This window comes from Hakea prostrata, chromosome 4 (assembly GCF_041222555.1).
Source record: "Hakea prostrata isolate BN-2017 chromosome 4, UWA_Hpros_2, whole genome shotgun sequence".
Classification (NCBI taxonomy): domain Eukaryota; kingdom Viridiplantae; phylum Streptophyta; class Magnoliopsida; order Proteales; family Proteaceae; genus Hakea; species Hakea prostrata.
Window position 1 is genome coordinate 9,421,451 of NC_142603.1, and position 27,983 is coordinate 9,449,433.

Genomic DNA, 27,983 nt, shown 5'->3' on the forward strand with positions numbered 1-27,983 from the left:
AAATTACTTTCAAGTATTTATATATAAATTTAGCTAGTATCTTTTTTTTTTAGCTTTTCAGATAACTTTTTAACCTAATTCAATTCTTGAAAAATAGGTAAACAATCTGTTATGTTTGAGATTTTTTTAGTAATTTACTAGCATTCAAAGTTATTATTTTATATTTTAATAATTTACTCTTGAAATTTGAAATTATACCCAAAAAAAAAACTAACTAAATATACATATAATAGAGTTGAGGGCAATATTGATAGTTTATAGGAGAATATTAGTTGGGGAAGTTATCACATAATAATTTGAGATTTGATAATTATTTTCAAAAATAGAATCCATTTGAGTAAAACCTTTTCTAAAATATCTTATTGAGTAAATATTTTTTAAAGTTCAACCATCTTAGAAAGTTTTCCAAAAGAAAAGAGAGAATTTTTAAATGGTCAAATTTTAAAAAAAATATTTATTTAATGAGATTTTTGTGAATAAAATTTTTTACTCAAATGCATTATATTTTTGAAAATAATTACCAAATCCCGAATTTTGTGATAATTTTTTGCTCAACTAATATTTTAATATAAATTACCCCAAGTCTTTCATTGCAAATGATGAAACTAACGAAATGATAAGAAGACTAAAAGCTACAAAAGACAGGATGTTGTCTTCCCTAATTGCCAATAGATTGAAGGAATTGGTAAACACTTCTCACAAGTTTTTATATAAAAGACTTGAGAGTAATTTGGATAGTTCATGATAAAATATTAGTTGAGGTAAAAAAAATTATCATGAAATTTGGGATTTGATAATTATTTTTAAAAATAGAATCCATTGAAAGTAGAAAAAATTAAAAATATCTAGTCAATAAGATATTTTTAAAATCCTGGCCATCTAGAAAAGGAATTATCCAACATATTTTAGATAACTTGAATTTTTTTATTATTATTATTTTGAGCTGAGGAATTGATATTATGTAGGAGAGGAGGAATATTACTTAATATATGTGTCGCTGGATCGATGCGAATCCAAATATATATATATATATATATATTATTTTATTTTATTTTATTTTATTTTATTTATTTTGGGGGAATAAAGTGATCACTTGAATCTAAGCGCCCCTCCCGACCAAAAAAAAAAAAGATAACTTGAAGCTCTAGTGCAATTTTGACAGAAAGAAACCCTGATTAAGGATTTGGCATCTAAAAGATTGATTTTGATGGATTGATGCCCTTGGATGTAATCAAATTGGGTAATCATTTAAGATCATGCAGTGATTATCATTTTCTGGTTTGTTTTCTCGTAGTCGTTGGACAGCAGAGTCGCTGACCAGTGTCAATGACAAAACCGGAAGCTGAATGAATACCAACTAATTTGGACTAAATAGATGAACCAAATTTCATGGAGCATTCACCAATTCCGACACCTCCTGAGGAGTTGCATTGCAGAGAGAAATCTGTTAATGGGCAGATCACTTCAAACGTTCTACATAAAATCTGAAGTTCTTCCTTCAACTTACTTCGACAACCACTTTATCATCCTCTTCTCCAAATGCGGTTGCCTCTCCACAGCACGGAAGGTCTTCGACCACATCCCAGACCCAAATGTGTTCTCTTTCAATGCCATAATCTCAGGTTACGCCAAAGAGTCACAAACCCACATCGCCCGCCAGTTGTTCGAACAAATTCCCCAACCTGATCCCGTCTCTTACAACACTCTCATCTCTGCTTATGCTGACTGTGGGGAGACCTCACCTGCCCTGCAGTTGTTCTCTGAAATGCGTGAGGTGGGCCTTGACTTGGATGGCTTTACCCTGTCTGCTGCTATTACTGCCTGTTGTGACAGTGTCGCTTTGATTAAACAAATTCATTCTTTAGCGGTTTATGGTGGGTTCAACTCCTTTGTTTCCGTAAGCAATTCGTTGGTTACTTACTACAGCAAGAATGGCTATTTAGACGAGGCCAAACGAGTCTTCTATGAAATGGGTTCGATTAAAGACGAGGTGTCATGGAATACTATGATTGTAGCATATGGGCAACATAGGGAAGGATCTAAGGCGCTGGAACTGTTTCAGGAAATGACTCGCAGGTGTTTGAAAGTGGACATATATACGTTAGCAAGCGTGATGACCGCCTTTACCTGCGTGGAGGATCTAGCTGGTGGGGTTCAGTTTCATGGACAGTTGATTAAAACTGGTTATCACCAGAATTCCCATGTTGGAAGTGGTTTGATCGATTTGTACTCTAAATGTGGGAATGGCATTTCTGATGCTGAGAAAGTATTTGAAGAGATCCCTGAACCGGATTTGGTCCTTTGGAACACCATGATTTCTGGTTATTCTCAAAATGAGGAATCCTCTGAAGAGGCTCTAGACTGCTTCCGGCAAATGCAACAGTTTGGCTACAGCCCTGATGATTGCAGTTTTGTCTGCGTGATTAGCGCATGCTCAAACCTGTCATCTCCATCACAGGGGAAACAACTGCATTCTTTGGCAATAAAATCTGACATCCCAACAAATAGAATATCAGTTACCAATGCACTGATTGCAATGTACTCAAAATGTGGCAATCTTCATGATGCTAGACAGTTATTTGAGCGGATGCCAGAGCAGAATACTGTCTCATTCAATTCGATGATAGCAGGTTATGCACAGCATGGTCATGGAACTGAATCAGTACTTCTGTTCCAAAAAATGCTTAAGCTGGATATTGAACCTACAAGCATCACCTTCATTTCTGTTCTCTCTGCGTGCGCACACACTGGAAAGGTAGAGGAAGGTTGGTGTTATTTCAATTTGATGAATGAGAAATTTGGGATCAAACCACAAGCAGAACACTATTCATGTATGATTGATCTCTTGGGCCGAGCGGGAAAATTAAAAGAAGCTGAGAAGCTGATTGAGAAGATGCCATTTGACCCTGGTTCAATCAGTTGGGCAGCATTGCTTGGTGCCTGTAGGACTTATGGTAACATTGAGCTTGGAGCTAAAGCTGCCAGACAGTTTCTACAGCTGGAACCCTCCAATGCTGCTCCCTTAGTGATTCTTTCAAATATGTATGCTAGTGCTGGCATGTGGGAGGAGTTTGCTAATGTTAGGAAAATGATGAGAGAGAGAAATTTGAAGAAGAAACCAGGTTGTAGTTGGATTGAGGTGAATAAGAGGGTCCATGTATTTGTTGCTGAAGATAGTTCACACCCCAAGATAAAGGAAATATATGAATTCTGGGACGAGATGTCAAAGAAGATGAAAAAAGCTGGGTATGTGCCAGATGTGAGATGGGCTTTGGTAAAGGATGATGGTACAGGGGAACAGGAGAAAGAAATGATGTTAGGGCACCATAGCGAGAAGCTTGCCATTGCATTTGGGTTGATGAGCACTCGAGATGGGGAGCCAATCCTTGTGGTTAAGAATCTTAGGATATGTGGGGATTGCCATAATGCATTCAAATTCATTTCTGTAATTGTTGGGAGAGAGATTACAGTAAGGGATGCACATAGATTTCACTGCTTCAAGGAAGGGATTTGTTCATGTAGAGACTATTGGTGATCATAGGGAGTCTCTTCAATCCTGTGTAGCTTTCTACATTGAGAGGCATTACTATTAGGGCAAAGCATTGGGGATTCAGACATGACGAGCAGGGTATACAACTTTACCATCAATAACCTGGCCATCGTGACCTATGAGTTAGAGAAGTTGACCAGCCGAAATGGGAAAAAAAAATCTTTCGTCATCGTAATACACAGTCAATATATTTTTGTCTGAGATTGTGGTTGGTTTCTTGCTGAAGGAATAGCTGATTTGTTTTGGTTTCGATTACACATACAAAAGAGAGCTTCAACCATACAGGCTTTTGAAGTTTCTTCTCTGTTGAAGTTGAACAAATTTGAGACTGCTTGCTTATTCCTCAGGGGTCAGGGGGAACAAACTGAACAGCCGGTTTTTGTCATATCCAATTTGCAGGGTGCAATAGTTGCAAATTCAATGTGGGGGTAGACTTGAAGGAACTTAAGACCAGCTTGATTCTTGAAATAAACCTTATTTAGAGGTGATTTTGCTCCAGCAGCCAGAAAGCTTTACTTACGCTTGGTGAACACATGGTTGACTGACAAACTGAAATGGTGTTTTCATTTTTGGCAATTGTGTGTGAAGCCAGGGATACTTGATAACAGTTATCAGCTTCAAAAGAAATTTCAATTTATGGTTTTTCCCGCCAAAATTATAACTAAATGCCATTTTTTCATTGAGTTTCCTTTGTTGTTAGGAACACATGATGAACAATGTTTAGAGTTATTCTATAATTCCCATCTTAACAAACAAACACTACAATGGATGTTTTCTATAATAATTATAACTTGCTACAGTGTCTGGCAAACATGCAATGGCATCCGCTTCAGGAAAGATCCTGCAGATCCTGTAAGGACTCTGAAATCTATAAAATCATGGTGTCACGAGCTTCATATTCTTCCACCTGGAGAACAGTTTGATTTTTAGCTAAATCATTGATGTATGAGGTAAGTTCCAGACAATCGGACTCAATAATAATGTGATCCTCCGCCAGTGCCATATCTTCCAGCAGATCAACCCAATTGGTAATGCCTCCCCAGCAATGATTCCATCAACATAACTGACATCTGATTTAACCAACAGAACATTCCCCACTGCATCTCTGGTGATCACACCCAAACTGCACTTCAGTGCTTTGAGCTTCTGACTGCATCACAATTTCTAAATTTAGCCGGAGACTTCGGGGCAGACTTGAATGCCACGCAATAAATGCGCAGCACCTGCTGCCAACGGTCGAGATCGAAATCTCGATCGATTCTCAACTGTTGGCAGCACAGTGTTGCACATTACTGAAGTTGAACCCGAAGACATTTGGAGGTAAATTCCAAGAAACAGTGTTTGGGACATGCAGGCATGTTGCTCCATTGTTGTTTGTTTCACTTCCGGTCAGATGATAACCATAAACTCATAGAAAACTCTAGTTGCTGCCTAAATGTCCTCCATTGATAGCCACGAGTTCCTCCCAAAAACCAAGCATTCCGTGATCTCCAGATAATATTTCTACACCTTGAACATTTGCGAAGGCCATTTGTGACATCTTCAAAAGTGCAAACCCTGATAAGCTTCAGCTATTAAACCCATTCCATTTCCATCAAAAGCGTCCAGTTTATTTTTTTTATCCCCCATTCTCCTGGAAGTTCTACCGGATTATTCCAAAGAATACATATTTTGTTGCAGTGATCCAGATTAGAGTGTGGCTATACATTATTTTGCCGTTGTCTCAAAACTCTGATTGCTTTCCATTGTATTTTTCCGATCTAACGTTTCTTGAGTGCCATTAAAAATGAAATCAACTCATTGAATCCATCGCCAGTATTGGCGGTAGGTGATGCCTCCTCCTTTCATAGTTGATGCTCCAAAGTGAACCGATTTGTCTCCAAAAGATTAAAGCCAACATCAGCTGAGAATCAAGCTGGTATTTATGAATTGATCCTTTTGGTGACGAATAATGATATCAGAATGTTCCTGGTAAATATCACATCCACCTCTAGGTGATGATGGATAACCAAAGCAAGACCATCCCATTCCTATCATCTAATAAAGCATACACTTGAAACGAATAAAAATGACCAGATACAAAATGACTTGCAAGCTTGATACACTCCATCATGCTCTGGAGTTGTTCATGGCAATCCTGTGTCAATAATTTTTTACTTTTAAAGAACGGACATGAATATATAAAAATGACCTAGAAGCCTGGGCTAGCTATCAGCTGCCCAAACCGAATGGAGTGACGCCTTCTTATTCAGATGAACATGAGAGGTCATGCCCTGCAGTGAGATCATGCGCCCTAAGCAGAGGCTCAGGCTAACAAAACAGCAAATTCTTGGCCCAAGTTACAATAACATGCCTGTTCCTAGGGTATCATTAAGTGGCTTTAAAGATAACATGCAGAGCTTAGAAAGATGGCTTGCCAAGAAGACTACGTTGATTGAACAAAGTATAGCTAATTTTATACTGCATTTCATTTCATGATTAAAAGGTGACTGTCTAGACAAGAATTTCACAAGCAAACTATCCTTGCATTAACAACAAAGTTCGGATCAGAATAACCTAACTTCAAAAATTCATGCTACCCCCCTCCCCAAATGAAAATTGTAATCAATAAATATTTTATCATCTAATGGTTGGAATAAAACATAAAATTAAGTGATCAGAACGGATCACATCCATCGAACTTAATTTACCCATCGGGAATGTGTATTTAAGATGAGAATTGAATACACTCTTGCCTTGGCTGTGCTGATCCTCAAAGAACATTTAACTATGTCATGATGCAGTTTCAATGGAATGCATTGAGATGAAAGACTTGGCAGTTTGGCTTGTAGGACTTTCTTGTTGTAGCCTGCTCAAACTTCTTGGTGGCAGCTTCATTTACTTCAATGCCTGTTTGAAGAAAATACCGTATCCACCAAGAAGAACTCCGCAACTTTGCCTTAACAAGGAAAGTATTGTATGTCGTCATTCTCATGATCACACCGTTGAATATTATACAAACTTAAAAAAGACCATTGAGATGTAAATGGCAAAAAAGATGCACCAAAGAAAAATAGTTATACATAAAGCATTCATAGTGGAAGCTTCTAACTTAAGTCATTTTTCTATCTAAAGAGCAGCATTTCTCACACTAGTAAAACTTGAAAGAGAAAAATAAAAGCAAATGCAAGTCTGCAGATGTGGCTTGAGTAAGTAACTAAATAGTAGTACATAAACCCCAATTAGAACTGATAACCTAAGTGGGACCTGGAACACCTGCTCTCCTAAATTCAACCTTATAGGGCTTCAAATGGAAGTCATTCAAATAATTTGACACTAATTTGCTTAAAATATAATGAAGAGCCCTTACAAATGTAGTAATATCTTTTTGCCTAAAATACAGTACAGCATCTGTAAAAATGTAGTAATATCTTGGATGGAACTGAATTACAAACTGAACAGAACAGGACATGTACGAAAAACAACCTTAAAACAGCATAGATCTCCAAACAAACAAACTCAATTGCATACTGCTTAACCTCAATCTACGTCATGAAACATCTGAAGATGTAATTGATTTTCATTTCATTATTCCCACTTCATTTTCTTGGGCTTTTTTGGTATCTTTTTTCATTCTCATTTTTTCCGATTTACAGAAATACATAATGGACAGCCATTGTTTTATCCAAAACAAAAAATTGTTTGGTAATTATAAACAGAATTGATAAGGGAATGAAAAACAGATTTGGAAATCAAATTCATGTAAATAGTTTTATAGCATTGTGATGATCATAGCAGGTATTACATTTTATCTTTTATTAGGCAAGGGTTGAGATAGAACTGTATGATGGCTTCGCCTGATGAAAGCAGGGGTAATGGTGCAGTCGCATTTAATCCAACATCATTGAACTTTTCTTACCCTTTGGACAATTGAGATTACATTTACTGGTACAAGTTTGACTTCATCCATGGAAGAAGATCTACAGAGCAGTAAGGCAAAGGCACTGGTGGAAATGGGGTGAAGCAATGGCGTATGCATACAGTTGTGCTATCTATCAACTACAGGGCAAATATACTTGCTTAAATTCCCTAAACCTCAGGGAAGGGGATAAATCGGGATTTGCAGATTGTGTCAAATTAGTCGCCTTGAGGTCTTTCATTGGTCAAAATTCAAGCCATCTGTCGGAAACTAAGGAAAGAGAACCCAGGTAAAGGGATAAATTAAAGAGATCTTTAAAGGTGCATATTCAGACAGAAGGAAACAATGGTCAGTTCTAATAAGCCTCACATACTTATAGAGCCTCGAGACTAAGGACTTCTCATCATTGAAATCCCTAAGAAGCATATAAAAAAGTTTAGGTTCTTCAGATTTGTTGCTCTTCAAGCTAGTTTCTTTCTTCACCCTCATTGGAATGCAATCAAATTCAGTAAATGGGTTTCTGTGAAAATATCACTGTGACCCATCATTTCTCTGCGTTAAGTTTGGAGGCAGAAGGCTTGGCAGAAAATGAGGAATTAGTGTAGTGTTGGAGAGATTGGCTCCATAAAGTTAGATGCATTTTAAAAGGCTCTGGCTGGATCCACATTCATGGGTTTTGAACAGTTCAATTTTTTTTTAAGGAATTTCATTTCATACTAAAAATGGGATTTAGATGCACTAAAGAGCTGGAAGTAGGAGAATTACTTCTGTGTTATTTGTCTTGTAGATAGATAGACAGAGCCAAGATTCTTCTGACAGAGAGAGAGAGAAGATTCTTCTAACAGGTAACAAGCCAAGAAGGAGGATCACCTTCCCATTCTCACATGGAGGCGCGGGCAGGATGGGTTGGTGTAGTGGGCACAAAACTGGGTCGCATGGGACAACCTGGGCTGGGGTTGAGGGAGATGATGGTGCCATCATGATGATAGTGGGGTTTCAGGCAGAAGCAGAAGAAAATGATGAAGATGAAAAAGGAATGCTAGCTTGGAAGCTTGCCTTTCTATAAAGAAATCAAATTACTATTTTACCCTCATATTTGAGGCTTATGAGCATGTGCTCATACTTCATTAGAATCTCCAGCACAAATGTTGAAAATACATTTTTGGCCATAATTCATAATAAAGTCTTACTTCATTATGGTTTCTTTATTGTTTTTAAAAACAATAAATAGAAATAGGATCCATAAATCAAACCTAGCAGCAGGAGAAACATTTTTGTGTCAAAAAATGAGAATGAACAAAGATAACAAAAAGAACCTAATATTTCATTTCCAAATTCTATTCTTTGGTTTTTTTTTCTGTTTAAAAAAAAAATTCTGCAACACTTTCATTCAATGACCTCATGTACAAAATAAATCCAAACACTTTATAGACTTGTTCCCAGTAACCAGAAATTGAGGTCGTGATTACTGGGCCAGCCCTAGTGAATGCAAGAACCATCAGATTGTGGAGGACTAGCTTATCTTGTAGCTTATGGGCTATGAAGGGTTATGTATCATGGTGCAATGGGTCTGAAGCTGATCTATGACCACCCTTGTATATAAAAGCTCAAATGGTATTATTTGAAAAATATCAAATCAGATTCTATTTTAATAATTCAAAATTTGGTTAAAGTCAACTTTAAGTCTTCATATTAATGTTTAATTGCTTTAAATAGGAAGTATTAATAGAAGAGCATAACTGAACCAAGTTTTAACATGAGTTAACCTGTAAATTCATCATAACTTTGCCCTTGTAAAAGTGGCTCATAACCTCATGATATGGAAGTAACTATTTCTTAGTGTAGTAACTACTCAACATGATATTTGACAGCAACAGCGAATATCCAACAAAGAAGTAAGCAAACAAAAATGAAATAGAAAATCAAAATCAAATCCCAAAAAAATTATTTAAAAAATAAATAAAATAAAATAAAAAGGAAGCAGCAACGAGAAACTTACTGGTCTACCAAATTTGGCTAGCTCAGCAACCTTGGCTCTCGGCTGACCTGGATAACCTACATATGAGATGGAAAGTAAATCAAACACAAAAACATTGACAATCTGTCAATGTAAAATAAGGACAGGAGTCCATGCACCATATCCTGCTATACAGTCGCTGAAATTCCCTGGATAACTTAAATAGCTCAAAGGCCTTTATTATTCTACCTGCTTAAGATAAGTTTAGTTCTGAAAACATCACAATTACATGGAGGCATCCACCATGTTGATGGAAAAGCCAAATTGCTCATGTATTAAGTCAACATTGAACCATCTTGGGAAAATTCCTTCCTGACATCAACCTTAAAAGTAGGATAACATGCAGAAAAACTAGATGCGAGTAAAGCAAGTACGCAACTACAAATTTATATCATATATGACCAATCACAGGGTGTAGTTTGCATTTTTCTTAGGAATAGAAAGAGGGGGTGGGGGCGTTGAAGATCACTTCACAATGAAATAGTGACATGTAGTCCTAAACCATATTGTCATGCTGAATATGGGAAAAAAGTTGAATATGAGGACAGAATGGGATTCTCTGTACATGTGGCATACAGGGTCAACCATGAGAAAGTTCTGCATGTAGAGAGTAGCAGATCATTTCATGTGATTTTTTTTTTCTATGTTTCTTTTAGGGTTGGGGGGGGGGGGGGGGGGAGAGAGTACCCTCCCCATTTTTAGAACTAAAGACTAAGGTGCAACAGCTATATATCCCAACTCTTACTAATAATTGGGTACACAAAGCCTTGTTTTGTTGACTTGATTGCTCAAAGAACATTCCCTATAATGCATTTCCAAACCCCAACAGCCTATTCCAGAAGTAAATAATGTGACAAAATCAAATGTACAGGGACTGATTTATTCATCTATGAGCATCTCAAGTTAGCGCTTTTATTGATCAGATAATGGGGGAAAATCAGTTGATCATTTAATTTAGGCATATATAAGCAAAACCAAAAAAGTAGCAAGTCTAAAGGATGGTTGCATTAAAAGATCTTCAAATCAGACCCATTTGTAGGAATTATTTATCAGCCAGTGCAAAATCTTCTAAGTCATGATCAGAATATAGATTGTAAAATGCCAGCGAAATTACCGGTAAAAACAACAAGACCGTCCATGGATACCCTCACCAATTCTGGAAGAGTCTTGTTGAGGTACTTTGGAGACAAGTAATCTAGAGCATCTGAAACAATAACAAGTGAGAAGGACTTTGCACTGTAGGGTAGAGGAAACTTGATATCAGCCACTCGCACAATGCCCTTGCGCACAAGACTCTTGCAGGGAGCATCAGCATCTTCCATGTCATATGGTTCCACACCCCATGCTTCAGTATCCTCTTCTTTTATCAATTTAGAGACCACTGAACAAGTATCAGGGCCCACATGCAAAACTTTACGCATGGCTTCACCATATGATTTCTTCAGAAAAGGTAAGGCTGCCTGAACTTCTGTTGTACATGACAAACCACCTGCAAATAAGGACATATATTAAGTCCACAAATTGATGATAGATGGCCCAGCCTCAACAAACCAGGAAACCAGCTTACAATTTGTTGAATACCAAAGAATAAGCAGATCGCTAAACATTCTTTATAAAGCACTTAATGCTGTTCGACCATGCACATTTGGAACCCAGCCCACATTTTTTTAACCCGTTCAGTTTATATATATAAAGATGGAGATTGTTGATAGCTCAGTGTCTCTAGAAACAGTTCTAACTTGGATTAAATACTTAATCAAAGCAGATATAAGTACAACACAGTTTAGACTTTGGATAAGATATCAGGAATGTCCGACAGACAAGTTTCGTTTAGAGAAGATTTAGAGAAGAAACAAGATATACAATTCACATACATCTCACCCACATCCCTCACCCCCAGAGAAAAGTTTCTTAAGGTATTACACACTACTACTATAAGCATCAATGATCAGTTGTTAAACAAAATATCAACAAGTTTTTGGATCTACTAGAATATTATCTTTACATTGTAAACAGAAAGGCAAGTCATGAAACCCACAAAACACCCCCCCCCCCCCCCCCCCCCAACAACCACCACCTAAAAAAAGTAGAGATAGACAAACTTACCCTCAACCTTGCTAAGAGCTTCTCTGGTTCCACCAAGACCACCTGTAATACAAGAACTTTAAAAATTAACAACCTGCTATATCAAACCCAACCCAACAGCATGAAGACAAAATATATATGGATGGGCTTTCTCCTTGCTTGACAGTGCATATAGAATATCAGCATTCTTTGGACTGCAATGCAAATAATTCTAACCAACTCCAATACTAACCTGAGCCGCTATAAGAATAGCAAAAAAAGAGGAAGCCGCCCTGGGAAGAAAAAAAAAAGAGAATATCAGGAGCTCCCCATAGATCCATAAATTGTCATCTCATAAAAAGAAATAAGTAATGAGTTGCCCCTACAATCACAACCCCATAAAGGAAGCCTTATCTACAGACAAATATTACAACGAAAAAAATATTAGGTTGAAGAACTGAAACGATATATGAGAAATACCAAAAGAATAAGCCCAACTGTAAGCAAAGGTGAAGAGCGTGATTTCTGATGCAATGAGCTCACAAATGGAATGCCACCACTGTCTGCAAACCGTCGGGCAGGATTTACTGGCCTCCTGGACATTGCTGCTGCTCGAGGTAGTGCTTAATTGACAAGACTTTGATCTGATTGAAAACCGTAGAAAAATGAGGGAAGGTGGTGCCGGAGAACGTAAAGGAAGAACCAGAATGCTTTCTCTAAGTTCATGACAACCTAATTAGCATTCATTTCAAACTCCAGCCTACTAAAATAAATGCTTCTAAGCTATGAAAAAGCCATTTAAGATTCTTAAAATTGCGCAAATAATAAAACAACGACAAAGCATGCAGAATTTAATAAAAATAAATAACATGAAAGTATAAAATGATTCAAGATGACTGCATCCAATTCCGGCCTTAATCCAGCTGAAAGTTGAAAGAATTAAATTGAGGAAACTAACAGTAAAGCACATCAAAACTCACGAGAGAGACTTCAACATGAGGCCAGAAAGGCTAAATTTTGAAAAAACAGATCCAACCCTACAACCACCATAAGCGGTTCTCATTCTCCAAAACTCACAAGTTAGAACATGAAAGTGATTTAACTCACGGAATGTATGGTTTGATTGGATTAAAATAATTTAAGGGCATCTACAACCCGAAATAGACGAGAGTCCATAAAGGGTCGCAGATGCAAAATACTTCTTCAACAAAATTGAGCGGAAGATCAAATTGTGAAGAGAAACAAAGTGCAGCATATCAATAGCAGAAAAAGAAAAAGAGGAAGGAAGGATTTCAGTGTAAGATAGAGGGGGTTACATGTGACGATGAAGAATGATCCAAGACGAAACCGATTAGCAACGTAGGAGTTGAGTGTTGCTGGATCTGGATCTGTTTCCGCAATGCATTCTCACTACTATTCTTATTCTTAGCTCGGAAAAAATAATGCAAGGATCGAGTGTGGGAGAAAGAGAGCGAGAGAGACTCCAATTAGTACTCCGTAAGTCTCTCTGTTTACTGTTTTCATTGTTTTTTTCGTTTTATTATTTTTAATATTTTGGTATCTCTTTAATTATTCACGGTATACTCTTTTCAAGGAATAAAATATAGTGTGCCCAACGCAGGCAGCTCCCGGAATACTCAAAGGGCCTTGTCCGGGCCTGGGCCCGTGCGCGGATCTCGTCTTTCCTTACTCGTCTCCATCATATATTCGAAGAAAGGCTCATGTGAGACTCACTTGAGGTCCCATTTATTTTTGGCAGCATTCAACATAGTAGAGAAGTTTAAGAGAAGGATCAGCATTCAGCAACCTGATGGGAACGCTCCTGACCACCAATACTAGGGGGTGGGGGCATATAGTATTATTATGGGTCCCACCTATCTTAAAAAAAAAATTATGAAAAAGGTAAGGGGAGCACAAATGTTAAGTGAGATGATTTGAATTCAACAACGACCTCTATGTTACAACACCGTGCAACTGACGATTGAGATGAATTTTGCTTATTTGGCTTAAAACACAACGGCACAAATTGAACATGTGCGAATTAAACCATTTTAAGTGAATCTAATAGTACATGTTAAATTTCTAGGGTTGAGATCTAAGTGAAATAAGTAAAATTCACCTCAACCTTCAACCGCATGGTACTGAGCATTAATTACGCAACACTAAAACAGAATCGCCCATCAAGATAGAGGATCCTAACTCCTCCCAATGAGTGCAAGATTCCATCACATGGAAATATGGAATATTCTAGTCCAAGACTAGTATTATAAAATATTTCTAATCGTTGTAGCTAAATATTTTACTCTAATCCTATAATTCATTGGGCACTCATTGAAAACTTCTCAAGAGTGAAACCTATGCAATTTAAACTTGCAAGACAGTTGAAAGAAAAAATCAAACTTGCATACAAAGTTTCCTTTTGTGTGTAAAAGACTTGCAAAATAACGGTTATACATTAATAACTATGTCAAACAATAGACAAGCACCCGGCGGCAGCATTGATTGCCTCAAAGATGGAAATCTAACACTCTCCCAAGAGACCAAGGACTATATCAAACGCACTCATACATGCTGGATATTCACCCGTAATTAGTTGAATTAAACACGCTGGATACACCTTTGTATCTAAAAGAGAATATTAAGTATGATATTTTGGATCAAACTATAATTGTTTAATGGAACTGGTTGTAATCTTATTTGATTTTATCACAAAGGCGCAAATGATACTTGATTGGAATGCAGAGCTTGTAAAGTGATAAGATCCATACTTCTCAATGGATAGGTCGTAGATTAAACCCTTACCTTACGGCCAACATAGGTAACATTCCCCCATACATATAAAGCTCATGTTCCAAAAAAAAGAACTTAAAGAGTTCGTTCTTCACTCATCCATCAAAAAAAAATTAGGCACTCGATAGGGGAAGTCTTAACACACTACAATCCATACTTTTAGACTGCAGTTGCATGACAAACTAGCGATCAGAGCTCTGATTTGTTTTCCATGGTAAAAACTCATGAGCTAACTCTTGTATATTTTATGTTCCTTCAAATATTTTGTCTCTCGAATGGAACCTTGAAGAAAAATACAGAAGCTTAGCAGCAACAGGAGTTCCTCCAGCGTTGTTGGATTGCTTTGTGCATATAGTTGTTTCAAGTTTCAACCATATTTGCCCCTTTCTAAGCTGCATTACTCTTCCAAGGCAGATTATTCAACTGCACCTACGGGACACCTAGTGAAAGATGAACCATAAATTCAACAATTCACGTAAGATGTGAGCACTTTGAACACGACACTGAAAACAATTATTTAGAAAAAGAGTATTAGATTCTCCTTCCAATTCCAGTAAATAGAAACAATAACTCAATGCATACCTACTGGGCTTCAACTGCTGCACCAGTATCCTCAGACCGAGGTGGTCTCCACTTGCGATCTAAAATCCCCCTTGTCACTGTTTTCTCCATCTTTAGTTTCTCATCAATGAGGTACAGCAACTCTTGCAAGCCAACTCCTGTGATAGCAGATGCTTCCACATGTTCAAAACTTTGAGGTTCAGAGCAAGGAACAGACATGCTATTACAAGCTTCAGGGGACTCCTTTTGTTGCTCATCCCGAATATCCAAATTCTCCAAGCCATCATCCTGTCCATCAACCAAAGCTTGTGGATTCCCAGCAAATGACAGCTCAGATGCACCATCATCCTCATCATTGGGCTCATAAGGTGACAACTCAGATGCTATATCATCCTCCCCAGCTGAGAAACTAGAAACTTTATCATCTTCTACTTCACACAGAGATTCATCAGCATCAGTTTCCTTCTCTAGGAGATCTACCTAAACAAGTACCATAATTAGACAGTCTTGATGCCAAAGATACAAAAGCATGCATTATGGTAGTTATTTCTCCCCCCCCCCCCCCCCCGGATCACCTGGGGTTGAATCTATGGATGGTACATGTAGTGACCCTGGTAGGCCATATGGGACTGATATTTCACGAGAGCTAATTCCAGAAGGTCCCCTATTCACATGTATAGTCTCATCCAAATGGAGTTGGCCAAGGTCACAAAGTAAAGCACTAGAAAATCCAGGACTCCTGAGAGCAGGTGCATGCTAATCCAAGAGAGTGTAGACTATGGAATTTGAATCAACAACTTGACATGTGGCCAGCCAAGGCACTTCCTACTGATTCAACTATTGGAATTGCCACACGACTCTTCCATGCACCACAACTTGGTCAAAAGCTCATAGTTCCATAGTGAATTAACAAGACTAGAGTCCAAGAAATTTTTGCACAAATTCACATAGACAATAAAATGCCAAAATGACAGTTGAAACAGACACCAAGTGAAGAACAGTACCTTATTCCAGACTTCAATCATATTCTGAAGCTTTTCCTCAGACACCCCTATTTGCTGCAGTACTTCAAGTACAACTGATCGTTGCTCATCCAGATTGACTGCAGTCGAGTCAAGTACATGCTGCATCCAGTTCAAATAAAGGCATGAAAGTTTGCACACTGTCATACTGAAATTCTCAGTTTGACAGTACCACAGGAATATAACATCACAATGGAATAAAAGGAGGAGACCATCTAAGAGATACTAAAACATCTACATGTTTGAACATTATACTCTTTCGGGATTGAATACCCTGTGGTAGAAAATTTTCTGTTGACAAACAATTGTTTTATTGGATATCAACACCTTCGGCCATGTCATTGTATGCATTAAAGTAGAATTGAGAAGATGAACAAATTTGACCTATTACTGTCAATTAGTCTGACTATTCCACACACCCTTCATGAAAATGAAAACCCTTTTCTTGGAATATATTTTGTCGAGGATCACAAATCAGGATGCATACAGCATTTAAGACCCAAGAGATGGTTGAAACAGAGATTGTCTCAGTTTCTGGCTGGTCAAAACCAGTCTTGGCACTGAGTTTTCAATCCTAGGTTATGCTCACAATTAGTGTGATCACTGACAAGTTAAATTTGATAAGCAAAAGAACAACTCTCAGCAAAAAGAAAAGCCGTGTGTGCAGCCTATTCATACCACCAAAAGGTCTGCTTCCACCACTTCCTCCAAGGTAGCGTGAAATGCATCCACTAACTGTAAAATACATTAAAAAGCAAATCAGTTAATGGAAACCTAAGCAATACTCATGAATTAAAATCACAGAACACCATCTCTTGCAGTCAATACCTGGACGGGTAAATCTGAGATAAAGCCAACTGTATCACTAAGAAGCACTTTTCTCCTGCACACATTGCATGGCTATTCAGAACCCTCAAATAAATTAGTAAATCGAAAAATAGATCCTTCAACTTCAAATCATTTAATATGTGTGCCTTTGTCTGCTTAGATTTTCCCCCCTCAATTTCTTATTCTTATCCTTTTTTCCTTTTCTTTTTCTTTTTTTCTTTTGCCTCCCCAGCCCAAAGGTTTGTTTTACTATACAAGTATATAGTAAAGGATTTCAGCGAATCTACCATGGTGCAGTTAAGTTGCAACTAACTAAGAGTCAATCTGTTGGAAATAATTCATCTTGTACCCATAACAATTTCATCATGGAAGAAATACTACATGGAAATTGTTAATAGGAAAACGTTTTCTTCTCTAAGCAGTGTATGTGACTACACCTGGTCTGAACACCTACTTGTGACATGCAAAAGGGCGATCTGGCAATTGTGGGCCTGTGGCTATCTTTTTGGGGTGAAGAAAATATAGTACAAACAGCCCAAAAGGAAAAACAAACAAGGGGAGGGGGGGGGGGGAAGAAGGGTCCACCCCAAGTAACAATAATGAGCCACTTTATGGCCATTTAATACCTATCAAATGTTACTGACTGGCCCCATCTTAAATTTCAGGCTCCAATTCAATTCTATACCCTCTTATGTATGTCCATGGATACTTGTTGTCAGCCATCCATGTATTGGTATAAACCATCCCACAGTCCTAGGTTTGCAAAGCTCTATTAGGCTGCTTGGTCAACTCCCTTAGGTATGAAAATTGACGTGTGAGCAAGAGACCCTGATGCAGATTTTGGTAGCAGGGGGCAAAATGCATGCAGTTCAAATCTGTAGTTGAAGGCTGGTTGCTAATGTCATACTGAATTTTAGGAGCTGGTTCTTTCTTCCAACTCCAAGGGTTATGGTTGCAATTTCCAGTATTTCAAGAGATTATTTTCATTCCACAAAATCCATGCATGGAAGCCATTTGGTTGGGCCAAGCTAATAAAGAGTCCACTAACTTAGAGTGTCATGTTATTTTTCAGGTGAAAAGAACACCACCTTGTTGCTAGTGGCATGCAGCTCCTGCGCCTAAAGGGTCACGCAACATGACTGCCATTACCCCACAGAAAAGTAGAAATCCTTAAGGGCAGGCAGACCTCGGTCTAGGTGCAGGAACCATGCATCACATGCAACCATGTACTGTTGCTTGCCCTACTTTTTATTCCTTAAGAACTTGGAATATCATCAACATAAACAGGGGAATGGATCTCAGTAGCCCTATTTAGTATTATTATATCTTAAGATATGTAAGCAGGTTACCTGCTGAGGACAGTTTCTACTATTACTGGTTTCTATTTCACAGTTCTAATGTATTAGTGCCAGTAGTTTTTATGTTTCCATTCAAATCTACAAATACATTAAGCCGTTAAAGCCCTTGTACATTCAATAAAGAATCAAGTCATTAAGAAATTGAGCTTTAGCCTCTCCTGGTCAGTGTTGAGGTGAGGTTGTCCATAGACTCCATACTGTGGTGATGCAGCTCCAGCCAATCCTTGGTGATGATCCAGTCAAACCCTACTGGATGGTTCAGAATGCCATAACACTTTAAATAACACAGAAAATCAAATTTACATATAGATAGGGTATGTAACAAATAATTTCATTCATGGGAGCGCTTTATGGAGTTTTAACCATATCTTGGTCAGTACTCAGCAATAATACTCGGAGTCTGGTTGAAACCTGTTGGGTCACTACTCACTAGTTACACAGGTTTATGGTCGTGGAAGGCCTGCTGGGTAGTTAAGCCAGCAATTGAATAAGAAAAAAATAACAATAAAGAGAATAAAATGGGACATGGACAGCAAAGAGAGAGCAGTTATGCAGCTTGGTTATGGGAATTTGGGGAGGCTGATTTGGGGCTGAGGAGGGATCGTGTAGACATCAAGGAAGACCTCAGATGTTGCAAGGTAGCAGGGCTGTTACAGGGGAGTGCTGAGCTCTAGGTAATCCCTATTATTTTGCTATTTTTCTCATCCTAATTTTCTGCTATTGTGAAACCTACTGTGCTGCATGTGAGATCTTATCAAAACCCAATGAGAATAAACTTAAATGAGGCGATCTTTTACCCCCCACCAAGTCTGCAACACAAGGGAGTCATTTCAATTCAACTTTGTATACCATATTGATCAAATTTCATTCTAATGCTAGAGATCCCCCCCCCCCCCCCCCAAAAAAAAAAAAAAAAGAAAAAGTAATCAAATTCTTCAGCAATTTTATTATTAGTACTTAAAAGTCAAATTACAATAAGACATCACTTCTCTTAGAAATATAGGGGAAAACGTGCGTGTGTAGGTATGTATAAATGTATGTATATTACATTCCCATTTTCAGCTGACGAGGAATGCCTGGTTTTTTTCCCCAATGGGACAGTTGATTTTATCAAGTGATCAGAGGCTGGGCCTTGGGGCAACAGTTAAGATTGTCCACTGTGACCATGTGGTCATCAGAACAGCCTCCCTATGAAGACAGGGAAACTGCTGCATCAAGTATTGACCCTCTTCAGAGTCCCAGACTGCACAATAGCCATTACCTCACATTAGTCAGTATGCCATTTTATAGTTGGTTTGATCACTACAACTGGTGAACAGATATGTTATTTCTTTTATCTGCCGGATATCAAATTTGGTGATCCATCTGAACAATACTGGGCACCAAAATGAACATTTAGAAAAAAGAACTTTAAACAATGTAAACACTCATTCTAAGAGGTGGTAAAATGAATTTGGCATGAGCTCAACAAACAAGGAAGACACGGATTATCGACATTTCAGCATAGTTTGTGCATCAGCAATGCTTTCATGTGGTATATATGTCCACCACCAGACAAGTAAAATCAAAATAGGTCTATTCTCTTCACACAACTTATTCATTGGAAAAAAACAACAAAATAAAAAATCAAATAACAAAAGCTACATAAAGATCAAATGAGAAGTTTTAAAAGCATATACGGTAAGTCCAGATGGTCACAAATTTGGTATCAACATCTAGCCTCTATAGCTTATCAACTAGCCAATATTGCATGTATAGTACGAAAGTGAACATGAACAACCTGCTGCCTGACAATGACTGCAATACATTTGAATGATGTGGTAGAATATAACAAGAACGTACACATGAAATAACACACGAATTCAGTGGCTATCCCTGCTGCATGGGCATCATAGCCCTTACACCCATGAAAACTGTCCCTAGAATAAAATTTACTGTCAGGATCTACAACCTCATGAGGTTGGGCTGCATGCAATATTAACCCCTATTCAAGTATTAAATGAAAAGGGTTTTGTCATCGATGGAGATTATGATAGGATGTTAATGCTTTACATTAGTGTTACATATATTACCAAAAAGGAAGATTAACTATATTACCCTGAAGGAAGAATTACATTTCGTAACCGAGGATCCACTGTCGCAAATAACCTGCAAAAAATGAAAGAGAAAGAAAGTCAATGACTGATTGCAAAATGCTATTACAAGCAACACGAATGATAATAGGAATAGAAGCAAAGCTGTGTGACCATGGATACATGATGCATATAAGGGAAAATCATCCGATAAGTTTTTTTTGTTGGGGGGGGGGGGGGGGGAAGGAAGATTGGGAACTCATACATACAGGGAAAACATTTTCATTAAATTATAATATATCTTATAATTGTACCAGTAAATATACATATAGAAGACTGAAGAAGGAGGAACTTATAACCCTGAAAACTAGTACAGGAAAAGATGGTCATAATTCATTGTCTAAGGCAGATGTTCAATTTCAATTCATAAAAAATGAAGATAATTTTCACCTAGATATTCATTTATGCCAACCATAAGTGGGAAAACGGGAAAAATCCAAAATATCAACAATTCCATTAAATCCAACACAGGTCTAACATGGTTATTAATCTATGATGCAATATTAAATATAAAAACTATTGAGAGAAATATCAAAATGACAGAACATTTAAGTCTATACGAAATGATATTTCAGGATAGAAATACCTGTCATCACTATATAAATCAGTGTCTGAAAGAGCACTAACTAGAGTAGACTTCCCCTGTCATAAAAATGGTACAAGAAAATTAACTAAGTTGCACAAAAATGGTCAGCTTTATCAGCTTTATTATCTTTTACAAACCAGAATTATAGACATTAGTAAAGAAAGCATACAGCATTTGTGTACCCAACAACAGCAACAGTTGCTAAGCCTTGACCATTTATGCCTCCACGTCTCTTGCGAGAAGCACGTTGCAATGCTCGAGTCCGACGGACTTCTTCAATTTGGGATAGTAAATGATTTCGTCGCTCTAAGATTCTGAAATTCGGAGTCTAATGTGCATCAATTGAAACATAATAATGAAATAAATTATCCAATATTTGCACTATCATCAAACACAATATTTCAGTAAGTGGATTCCATGCGTGCATCTAGATTTCATGCCAAGAAGTCTCATTCTCTTAAGTTCAGAAGGCAGGATTTGTATAATATAAATCCACATAAATGTATATAGGAAAAAATCAGGTAGCAACTAGAAAAGGAAAGGAAGAGAGGTTTTATTTTTTCTTCTTTTTCTTCACTTTTTTTAGATCAACATTAGGAACTAGAATTGGTGCCAAACCAGTCTTTACAAGTTCTATGCACTGAAAACCCAGAAGAGAAGAATAACCTCACATAATTAAAATGCTTTATAGCTTTGCCTAGGGGCAAGGCTTCAATCCTTTCAGGCATACCATCCTCCTAATGTGGACAATGAATCCAAATAGCCAAGTGGGGAATCCATAGGCCAGCAGGTGTAAACATAAGAACCCTGTCCCCCAAATTGAATTCCATTGGCACATAATGGAAGTCTCATGATTTAAGAAGAAATGCACCAATAAAGACTATATGAGTTCACATAATTAGAAATCACCAAAAATAAATAAATAAATAAATAAAAGAAAAGAGATTTGCATCCCATGCTTCACAATGAGGTTAAGCAATACTTCTGATGAGGTATAGCAACTGCCTCTCCCATGCTATTGATCACCTATCAGTGTAGTACAAAGGGTCTGTGGAAGTAAGGAAGATCAAAGTAGAATCATTATCAACTGATTGATCATATAATAATACATGCCAGTGCAAGAAGATGGTCCTTCGCCCAGGAGATTGCACAGTTGATGAGCGCACAAAACCTTGGGGGGTTGGCGGGGAACATAGTACAATGAAAGCCCATTGATAGGTGGGCCAACATGAGATACATGTGCCAATTTTGAAAGACAGCATACCATCAAAGGAAAATCAGAAGTTTAGAAAGCACAATCCAGTAGTAGAACACAAGAAAATTAGGATAGTGAAAAGCACAATCCAATAGTACCAGAATCCAATAGTGCTAATTTTAAATGACAGCAGACCATCAGAGGAAGGACAGGAAATTGGAAAGGGGAGGGAAGCACAATTAAAAGAAACACCTGGCGTGGCTCTTGAGATAGCTAGAAAGCCCAAGAGTAGGAGGGCAGGAGGGAAACAAGGAAGGGAGCGGAATTGAGGGAGGGTTAGGGGAGGTGGGCTAGGCTGACGGGGGGGAGAAGTTGGGCCGACAGGGAGGGAAGGGAGGGGGAGGGAGAGGAAGGAGGGGAGATTGGTGGGTCAAAGTGGGGGAGGGGAGTGGGCAGATATGGGTTGGGGAGGGGAGAGGGGGAGAAAAGAAGGGGACTAGGCCAAGATGGCCTGCTTAGTTTAGAGGGGGAGTCTCCAGTAAGAAAAGAAACTACGAAGAGAGGAGGTAGAGTGGTGGGCTGGCTAGGCCCAGCAGAAGAAGGAAGGAAAAGAGAGCTCACGGGGGCAAATCAGGTCCACAAGAGGAGATGGGACCCAAAGGGGGAGAGGTAGGAAGGGAAAAAGAGGAGAGGGTGTTACCGGAAGAGGGAAGAGGGAAGAGGGAGAAGGGTAAGGGGGTGGCAGGCAGAGGCAATACACAAGACAAGGAAGAAGAGGAAGGTGGCTGCAAGGTCAGGGGAAGAGAGGCAGAAAGGGGGGTTCAAGCGCTGTCGGAAGGGGAGAGGCGAGGCCCAGCCAAGACAAGAAGACCTAGTTATGTTACACAGGCATGGACATGTATTTCCGCATCAAATATTTATGAGGGGCGATAGTGAAGATCTCGCTTGCTAAAAGTGTTCATCTAGCATATACTGATTTGAGCATTTAGATTAACACAATTAATTAGATCCAAACACAAATATAACAGGGGCACCTGCGACTACTATTGAAGATCACTCACTCAGCAACTACACTTCAAGTCTGTGGAAATTCCATACGACATTTATTCATCTACACCTCTCTTCTTTTCGATAAAATCTTTTTGAATGCCTTCTTGTTCTAACTAGGACATGATGGTGGTAGAGCTTTATCCAAACTTCTAACTAGGATATGATGGTGGTAGAGCTTTATCCAAGCCAGTATCATTCATTACAAAGAATATCCTTATAGAAAAGGGCAAACCCAATGCTGGGGGCTTCAGCACAAGCAAAGTCTAGGGAAGCAAACAAAAAGATCCTTATGTAAATAATACAAAATGAATTTATTAGTCAACTGCTGAAACAGGAAGATGAAAAAAACCTTCTACGTTGAAGTTGGAGTTCTGTCTCTCCAGCACCAGAAATAAAACCACGTCCCCCACTTCCTCTCCTGCGATGGCAATAATCCACATTAGGAAATGTCAAGAACATTTATGATCACTTCAACTTTAGAACTGTCTCACTGAATCAATACAATCATCACACGATGAGACATTTGTTGTTGAACAAATATGTTTAGCAGATACGCACATCCACCAATCAAAAATTAAATTAGATTAACAATGGAATGGGAGCTGAATAACAATTAAAAAAAAATCAATTGAATTTCAATGAAATTGCAGAACTGAAAGTCTACATCACATAATCATTAGTTCATGGAACTCCTTTTCAGTAAAATGCATTCAAAGCACACCAAGAAACACACAAAAAACAAAACAAGACCAAAAAAAAAATTCAGCAAGACTAGAGTCATTTCCCTGTGAAAATTTCATACAGCAAGCACAAGTAAGAAGTGTTCCATCTAAAAGAAACAGAGTCTAGCTGTAAAAACTTCAGAATTGAGATTGAGAAAGTACTGTGTGACATAAGGGAAAGGAAGGAGAGAAAAAAAAACCAAATATTGTTGATTGTTGACCCCCCCTACTAGATTCCTTGTTCATACATGGGCTTCTCTGGTACAAAACGAGCCACTTCAAATAAGTTCATTGCTCCAGCCCATAATACAATTAATCCGGCATGGGCTATGTGAGCCCCTAGAAATTTACCGGACAAATTGATAAATCAGGCATTTCCGACCACCAAGCGAATCACAACCAGCTAAAGCTAAAGTTCCATTAAAAGCATTTTCATGGGGTAGAACCTCCTCAAGGAATATAAGGTTTTCATGATGCTGATCCTGAGCCGCCATCCAAGCACGAATACCTTCTTTTAAGAGACTATTTTTGGTGTAGAAAGTCTCAAATTCAGGATCTTCCGCTGCACGGATTTCCTAGGGAACTAAGTCATAGGCACGTAGGTTCAGAGCCAGACCGACTACTCCAAGAGCACTCATCCATAAACCAGTTACGGGTTCAAATAACATAAAGAAATGTAACCAACGTTTATTGGAAAAAGCAAACCCAAAAATTTAAAAATTTGATACCAAAAGCAGTTAGCGATGACCATAGAATAAGTCTCTTCAGCTTGAGTTGAGTTAAAAGCACGTGTTTGCACTGTCACCATCTTCGAATAAAGTATTTTCTACAGTGGTGCCATGAATAGCACATAGCAAAGCAGCACCCAATACGCCAGCCACTCCCATCATATGAAATGGGTTTAAGGTCCAATTATGAAACCCTTGGAAGGAGAGGATGAATCGAAATATAGATTCTACACCAAATATTATTGATTGACTCCCCCACCAGATTCCGCATATCGACCAAGGCCCAAGTTCCATGTTGACCATGTTTTACTTTATGGTAAAAAAAAAATTTTAAAAATGACAGCAAAGTTATCTTTGGAATGCTACAGTGCATTTCAAATTCTGGACATCCTGATTGAGGACAAGACTAAATTGAACTCTATACATCTAACATCCGCTAGCTCCAATTATCCACTCCATTATTTTTCAATCCAGGTAACAAATCCATGAATTTACATAGTAAATGTTTCACTGGAGTCCAGTTTACTGAAATATTTTACACCATTTTTTCTTTCTTTCACCCCACCACCCTTTTTTTTGGGAAGGTGATCGTGGGGGTGGACCAGGTAATTAATAACACTAGTAGTAAACCCAATGCCCAGTGCATTAGAGTGGGGATGAGGGGGAACAGAGGTGCTTAATAACAATATTATATAGCCAAATACCGAATGTATTAGCAGGGGCCTGGATGCAAGGCCAGAACAAAAAAGTGCAACCAAGGCACCTGGATGCTTTAGGCAATTATATTTAAAAAGGAAAAATGCCCTAGCATCACAGAAGATAAGCTCACCCTCGAGGCACTAACAACTTCAGCTTCTCCATCTGCACCGAAAGTAAGACGTCCATCTAGACCACGTACACGAACAAGCCTAGTTTTCTTGTACATCAAAGCTGCAAGTTCCGCCTGTTAACAAAGAGGTTGCAAAATATTATCAGCAAGAACTGATTCATATATGACAAACAAACATCCCTGACATTTGGTATCTATCATTGCTTGTGACATCAGCAGTAATGGATGGGTCCATTTGATATAGGCACCCCATCCATACAGATGATCAAGTTTCAGCCCAAAACAATTACAGGAAACATCTTAAAAGTGAACTTTAAGTACTAAAATATCACAAAGGATACAACGTCGCCGTAATGAAATTATAGGCATTTGCATATTCTTGTGTAGTTTAGAACTCACTTTTGAGGTGTCTAGTTCAAGATGAAATTCTACCAATGAAATGGGTGTGGGGATCCTCTATCCCATGGAGTTGCCATGCCCATCCAAGTGCATTACATGCAAGAAAACACACCTCCCAATCGTAACATGTGGTATGACAAGCTTGTTGCACAGTGCGCATATACTAACCTATAATTAAAAGAAAAACCACATGATGAATTCAGCAGAGAAACTATTAACTACACCTGTAGCTTTCCTTCCCTTGTTTGGGCATGTGCATTGAATATCTCTATTATAAGACCCACACGATCCAATACAGGTTTGCCCCAAGCCCGCTGTCATTTTGAGTTGCATAACAAGAAAAATGTAAAAATATAACATATCAGGTCTCTTGGAGTAGATATTAACAAATTATCAAAAACAATATTGTAGTTCTAAATTCTAAGTGATAATAAGTCACCTCCAAATTTCGCTGCTGAACCCCTGAAAGTATTGTATTTACAAAAACTCCATCCAACTCTTCCTGTTAGAAGTCACAATGATGATGTTGTAGTCCATAACTGGTCAATAACAGAAAAAAGAAACAACCAATGCCGTCCCAGATTTTTCAAATGGAGGCTAATAAAATATTAGCCATACATATTTGTTAAGGGTGCAACAAGAAGTTTGCACCTCTAGTTTCAAAGTTCATAAACTATGGATTTACAAAAGCCAGATGTTCCTAGTTAGTAGTCAATAAATAAGAATGAAAGAGGAAATCACAAAAAATAAACAGGGAGAATAACATACTCTTGCCTCAGAATCTGCAGCATTTAAATGGCATTTCACTGTCTCCACAGTTCCAGGTCCAAAATATGTGTCTAGCACAAAATATAAACAATTAACACACAATTTAGCCAGTTCAAAATACACCATCAGAAGCGTTAGCATGCAAAATCAAAATCAAAGATAGTTTGTCAAAATCCATAGTACACCACAAGCAAATTCAAATTTCAAAAATTAACGCAAACAATTAGAACAGTACATCCCCAATGCCAAACCACGGTAGGAAAAGAAAGGGATGGTTAATTAGTACTCCCAAGCAGAGAATTCTTCATGAAAACTCAATTGACCGAGTCCCGGAACTAAATGCTAAGGAAATTCTAACGGCAGTTCCCGTCTGGTACATTCTAATTTGTGATATATGAAGTGTGAAATAAATCTCAAACGAGCGAATTTAACAACATTCAACACTCCCATAGTTAACAGACCAAGCGAAGTATAATCAAAACCAACCTGCGTGAGTCTTAGACGACCTGGCGGCTGGGTTCTGAACGATAATATGTGACGGCAGCTCCCGTTTGCCATATTCATCGCAGAAATCTCCATCTCGCTGTTCTTCCAGAGAATTAGCAAGATTTAGGGCTTCAGATAGCTTCGACTGTAAGAGGGTATCAGGCCTAAGACGAGGTTGGACAACGAAGAGTTTGGGAGGTTTTTCTGGGTCTCGATTGTAGGCGAAATCACCATCGTCTTCATCCTCACCTTTCCGCCGCGAAGAATTGGAAAAGGGAGAATACAGCACAGAAGTTGCAGGAATGGAGGGATGAGAAGAAATCAAAGACGACTCGATGACGGAAACTCGAGTCGATAAATGACCTGCACTCGAATAATGCGAAGAATGCAACAACGATGAAATGAGCGATCGATGAAGCGACCTGAATGGAGCTCGTAGAAGAAATATGTTTCTCAACATTTAGGAATTTACAGCCTCTCTGGGGTTCTGTATGATCAGATGGTTCATCGATTCCTTTCAATCTTATAAAAGCGTCTTTAAACATTAATTTCGGGAATTGAAGGCAATACTTTCCCGATACCTGTTCGGTGGCGAATCCATACATGAATGGCTTTTAAAAAAAATCAAAAGGTTTAATTTACCCTTAAAGTCAAGTTTTTTAAAAAATGATAGCAGGAGTCTCTTACTACTGAATCACTAGCGATGAGGCGTGGACTCACTAGCGGTGCAGGTGATTACACATCCAACATCATGCCAGAGTTGAAAAATCTCCAATGTGTTAATTGATATTCTCAAACTAGAAACTGCCTTCACGGCATTGTTCATTTATACATGTACATCGTGAAGCAAATTTCGCCACCCGATGAATTGGCCAAATCCGCAGCACTATCTCAAGATTGGTTCATGTACCACCATACCTCACCCCCCCCCTTTTCAACATGGATCCTGCTCTATGACTCTCTATGATTTAAAAGCTCCCTCTTGGTTTTATCTTGAATA

General features: G+C 38.3%; 3 protein-coding genes across 3 annotated transcripts; 1 reads left to right on the plus strand and 2 right to left on the minus strand.

Annotated features, from left to right (window-relative positions):
* Positions 1-1,141: 1,141 nt before the first annotated feature.
* Positions 1,142-4,241, plus strand: LOC149017684 (Pentatricopeptide repeat (PPR) superfamily protein). Its single transcript, XM_089152008.1, has one exon. The coding sequence runs from the start codon at positions 1,376-1,378 to the stop codon at positions 3,533-3,535; it is 2,160 nt and encodes a 719-aa protein (XP_089008134.1). The 5' UTR covers positions 1,142-1,375; the 3' UTR covers positions 3,536-4,241.
* Positions 4,242-5,752: 1,511 nt separating this feature from the next.
* Positions 5,753-13,060, minus strand: LOC149017685 (putative pectin methylesterase CGR3). The gene is made up of 7 exons (XM_089152009.1): positions 12,846-13,060; positions 12,010-12,173; positions 11,783-11,822; positions 11,572-11,613; positions 10,580-10,954; positions 9,448-9,503; positions 5,753-6,488 (listed from the first exon to the last, which is right to left on the minus strand). The coding sequence occupies exons 2-7, from the start codon at positions 12,130-12,132 to the stop codon at positions 6,336-6,338; spliced, it is 789 nt and encodes a 262-aa protein (XP_089008135.1). The 5' UTR covers positions 12,133-12,173; positions 12,846-13,060; the 3' UTR covers positions 5,753-6,335.
* A 1,609-nt stretch (positions 13,061-14,669) lies between these two features.
* LOC149017686 (GTP-binding protein, HflX) lies at positions 14,670-27,662 on the minus strand. Its single transcript, XM_089152010.1, has 14 exons — positions 26,984-27,662; positions 26,498-26,568; positions 26,169-26,231; positions 25,954-26,043; positions 25,338-25,444; positions 23,401-23,475; positions 20,976-21,120; positions 20,807-20,862; positions 20,186-20,236; positions 16,731-16,785; positions 16,581-16,637; positions 15,885-16,004; positions 14,902-15,360; positions 14,670-14,759 (listed from the first exon to the last, which is right to left on the minus strand). Exons 1-13 carry the CDS (start codon positions 27,441-27,443, stop codon positions 14,902-14,904), a joined length of 1,809 nt encoding a protein of 602 aa, XP_089008136.1. The 5' UTR covers positions 27,444-27,662; the 3' UTR covers positions 14,670-14,759.
* Between the last annotated feature and the right edge of the window lie 321 nt (positions 27,663-27,983).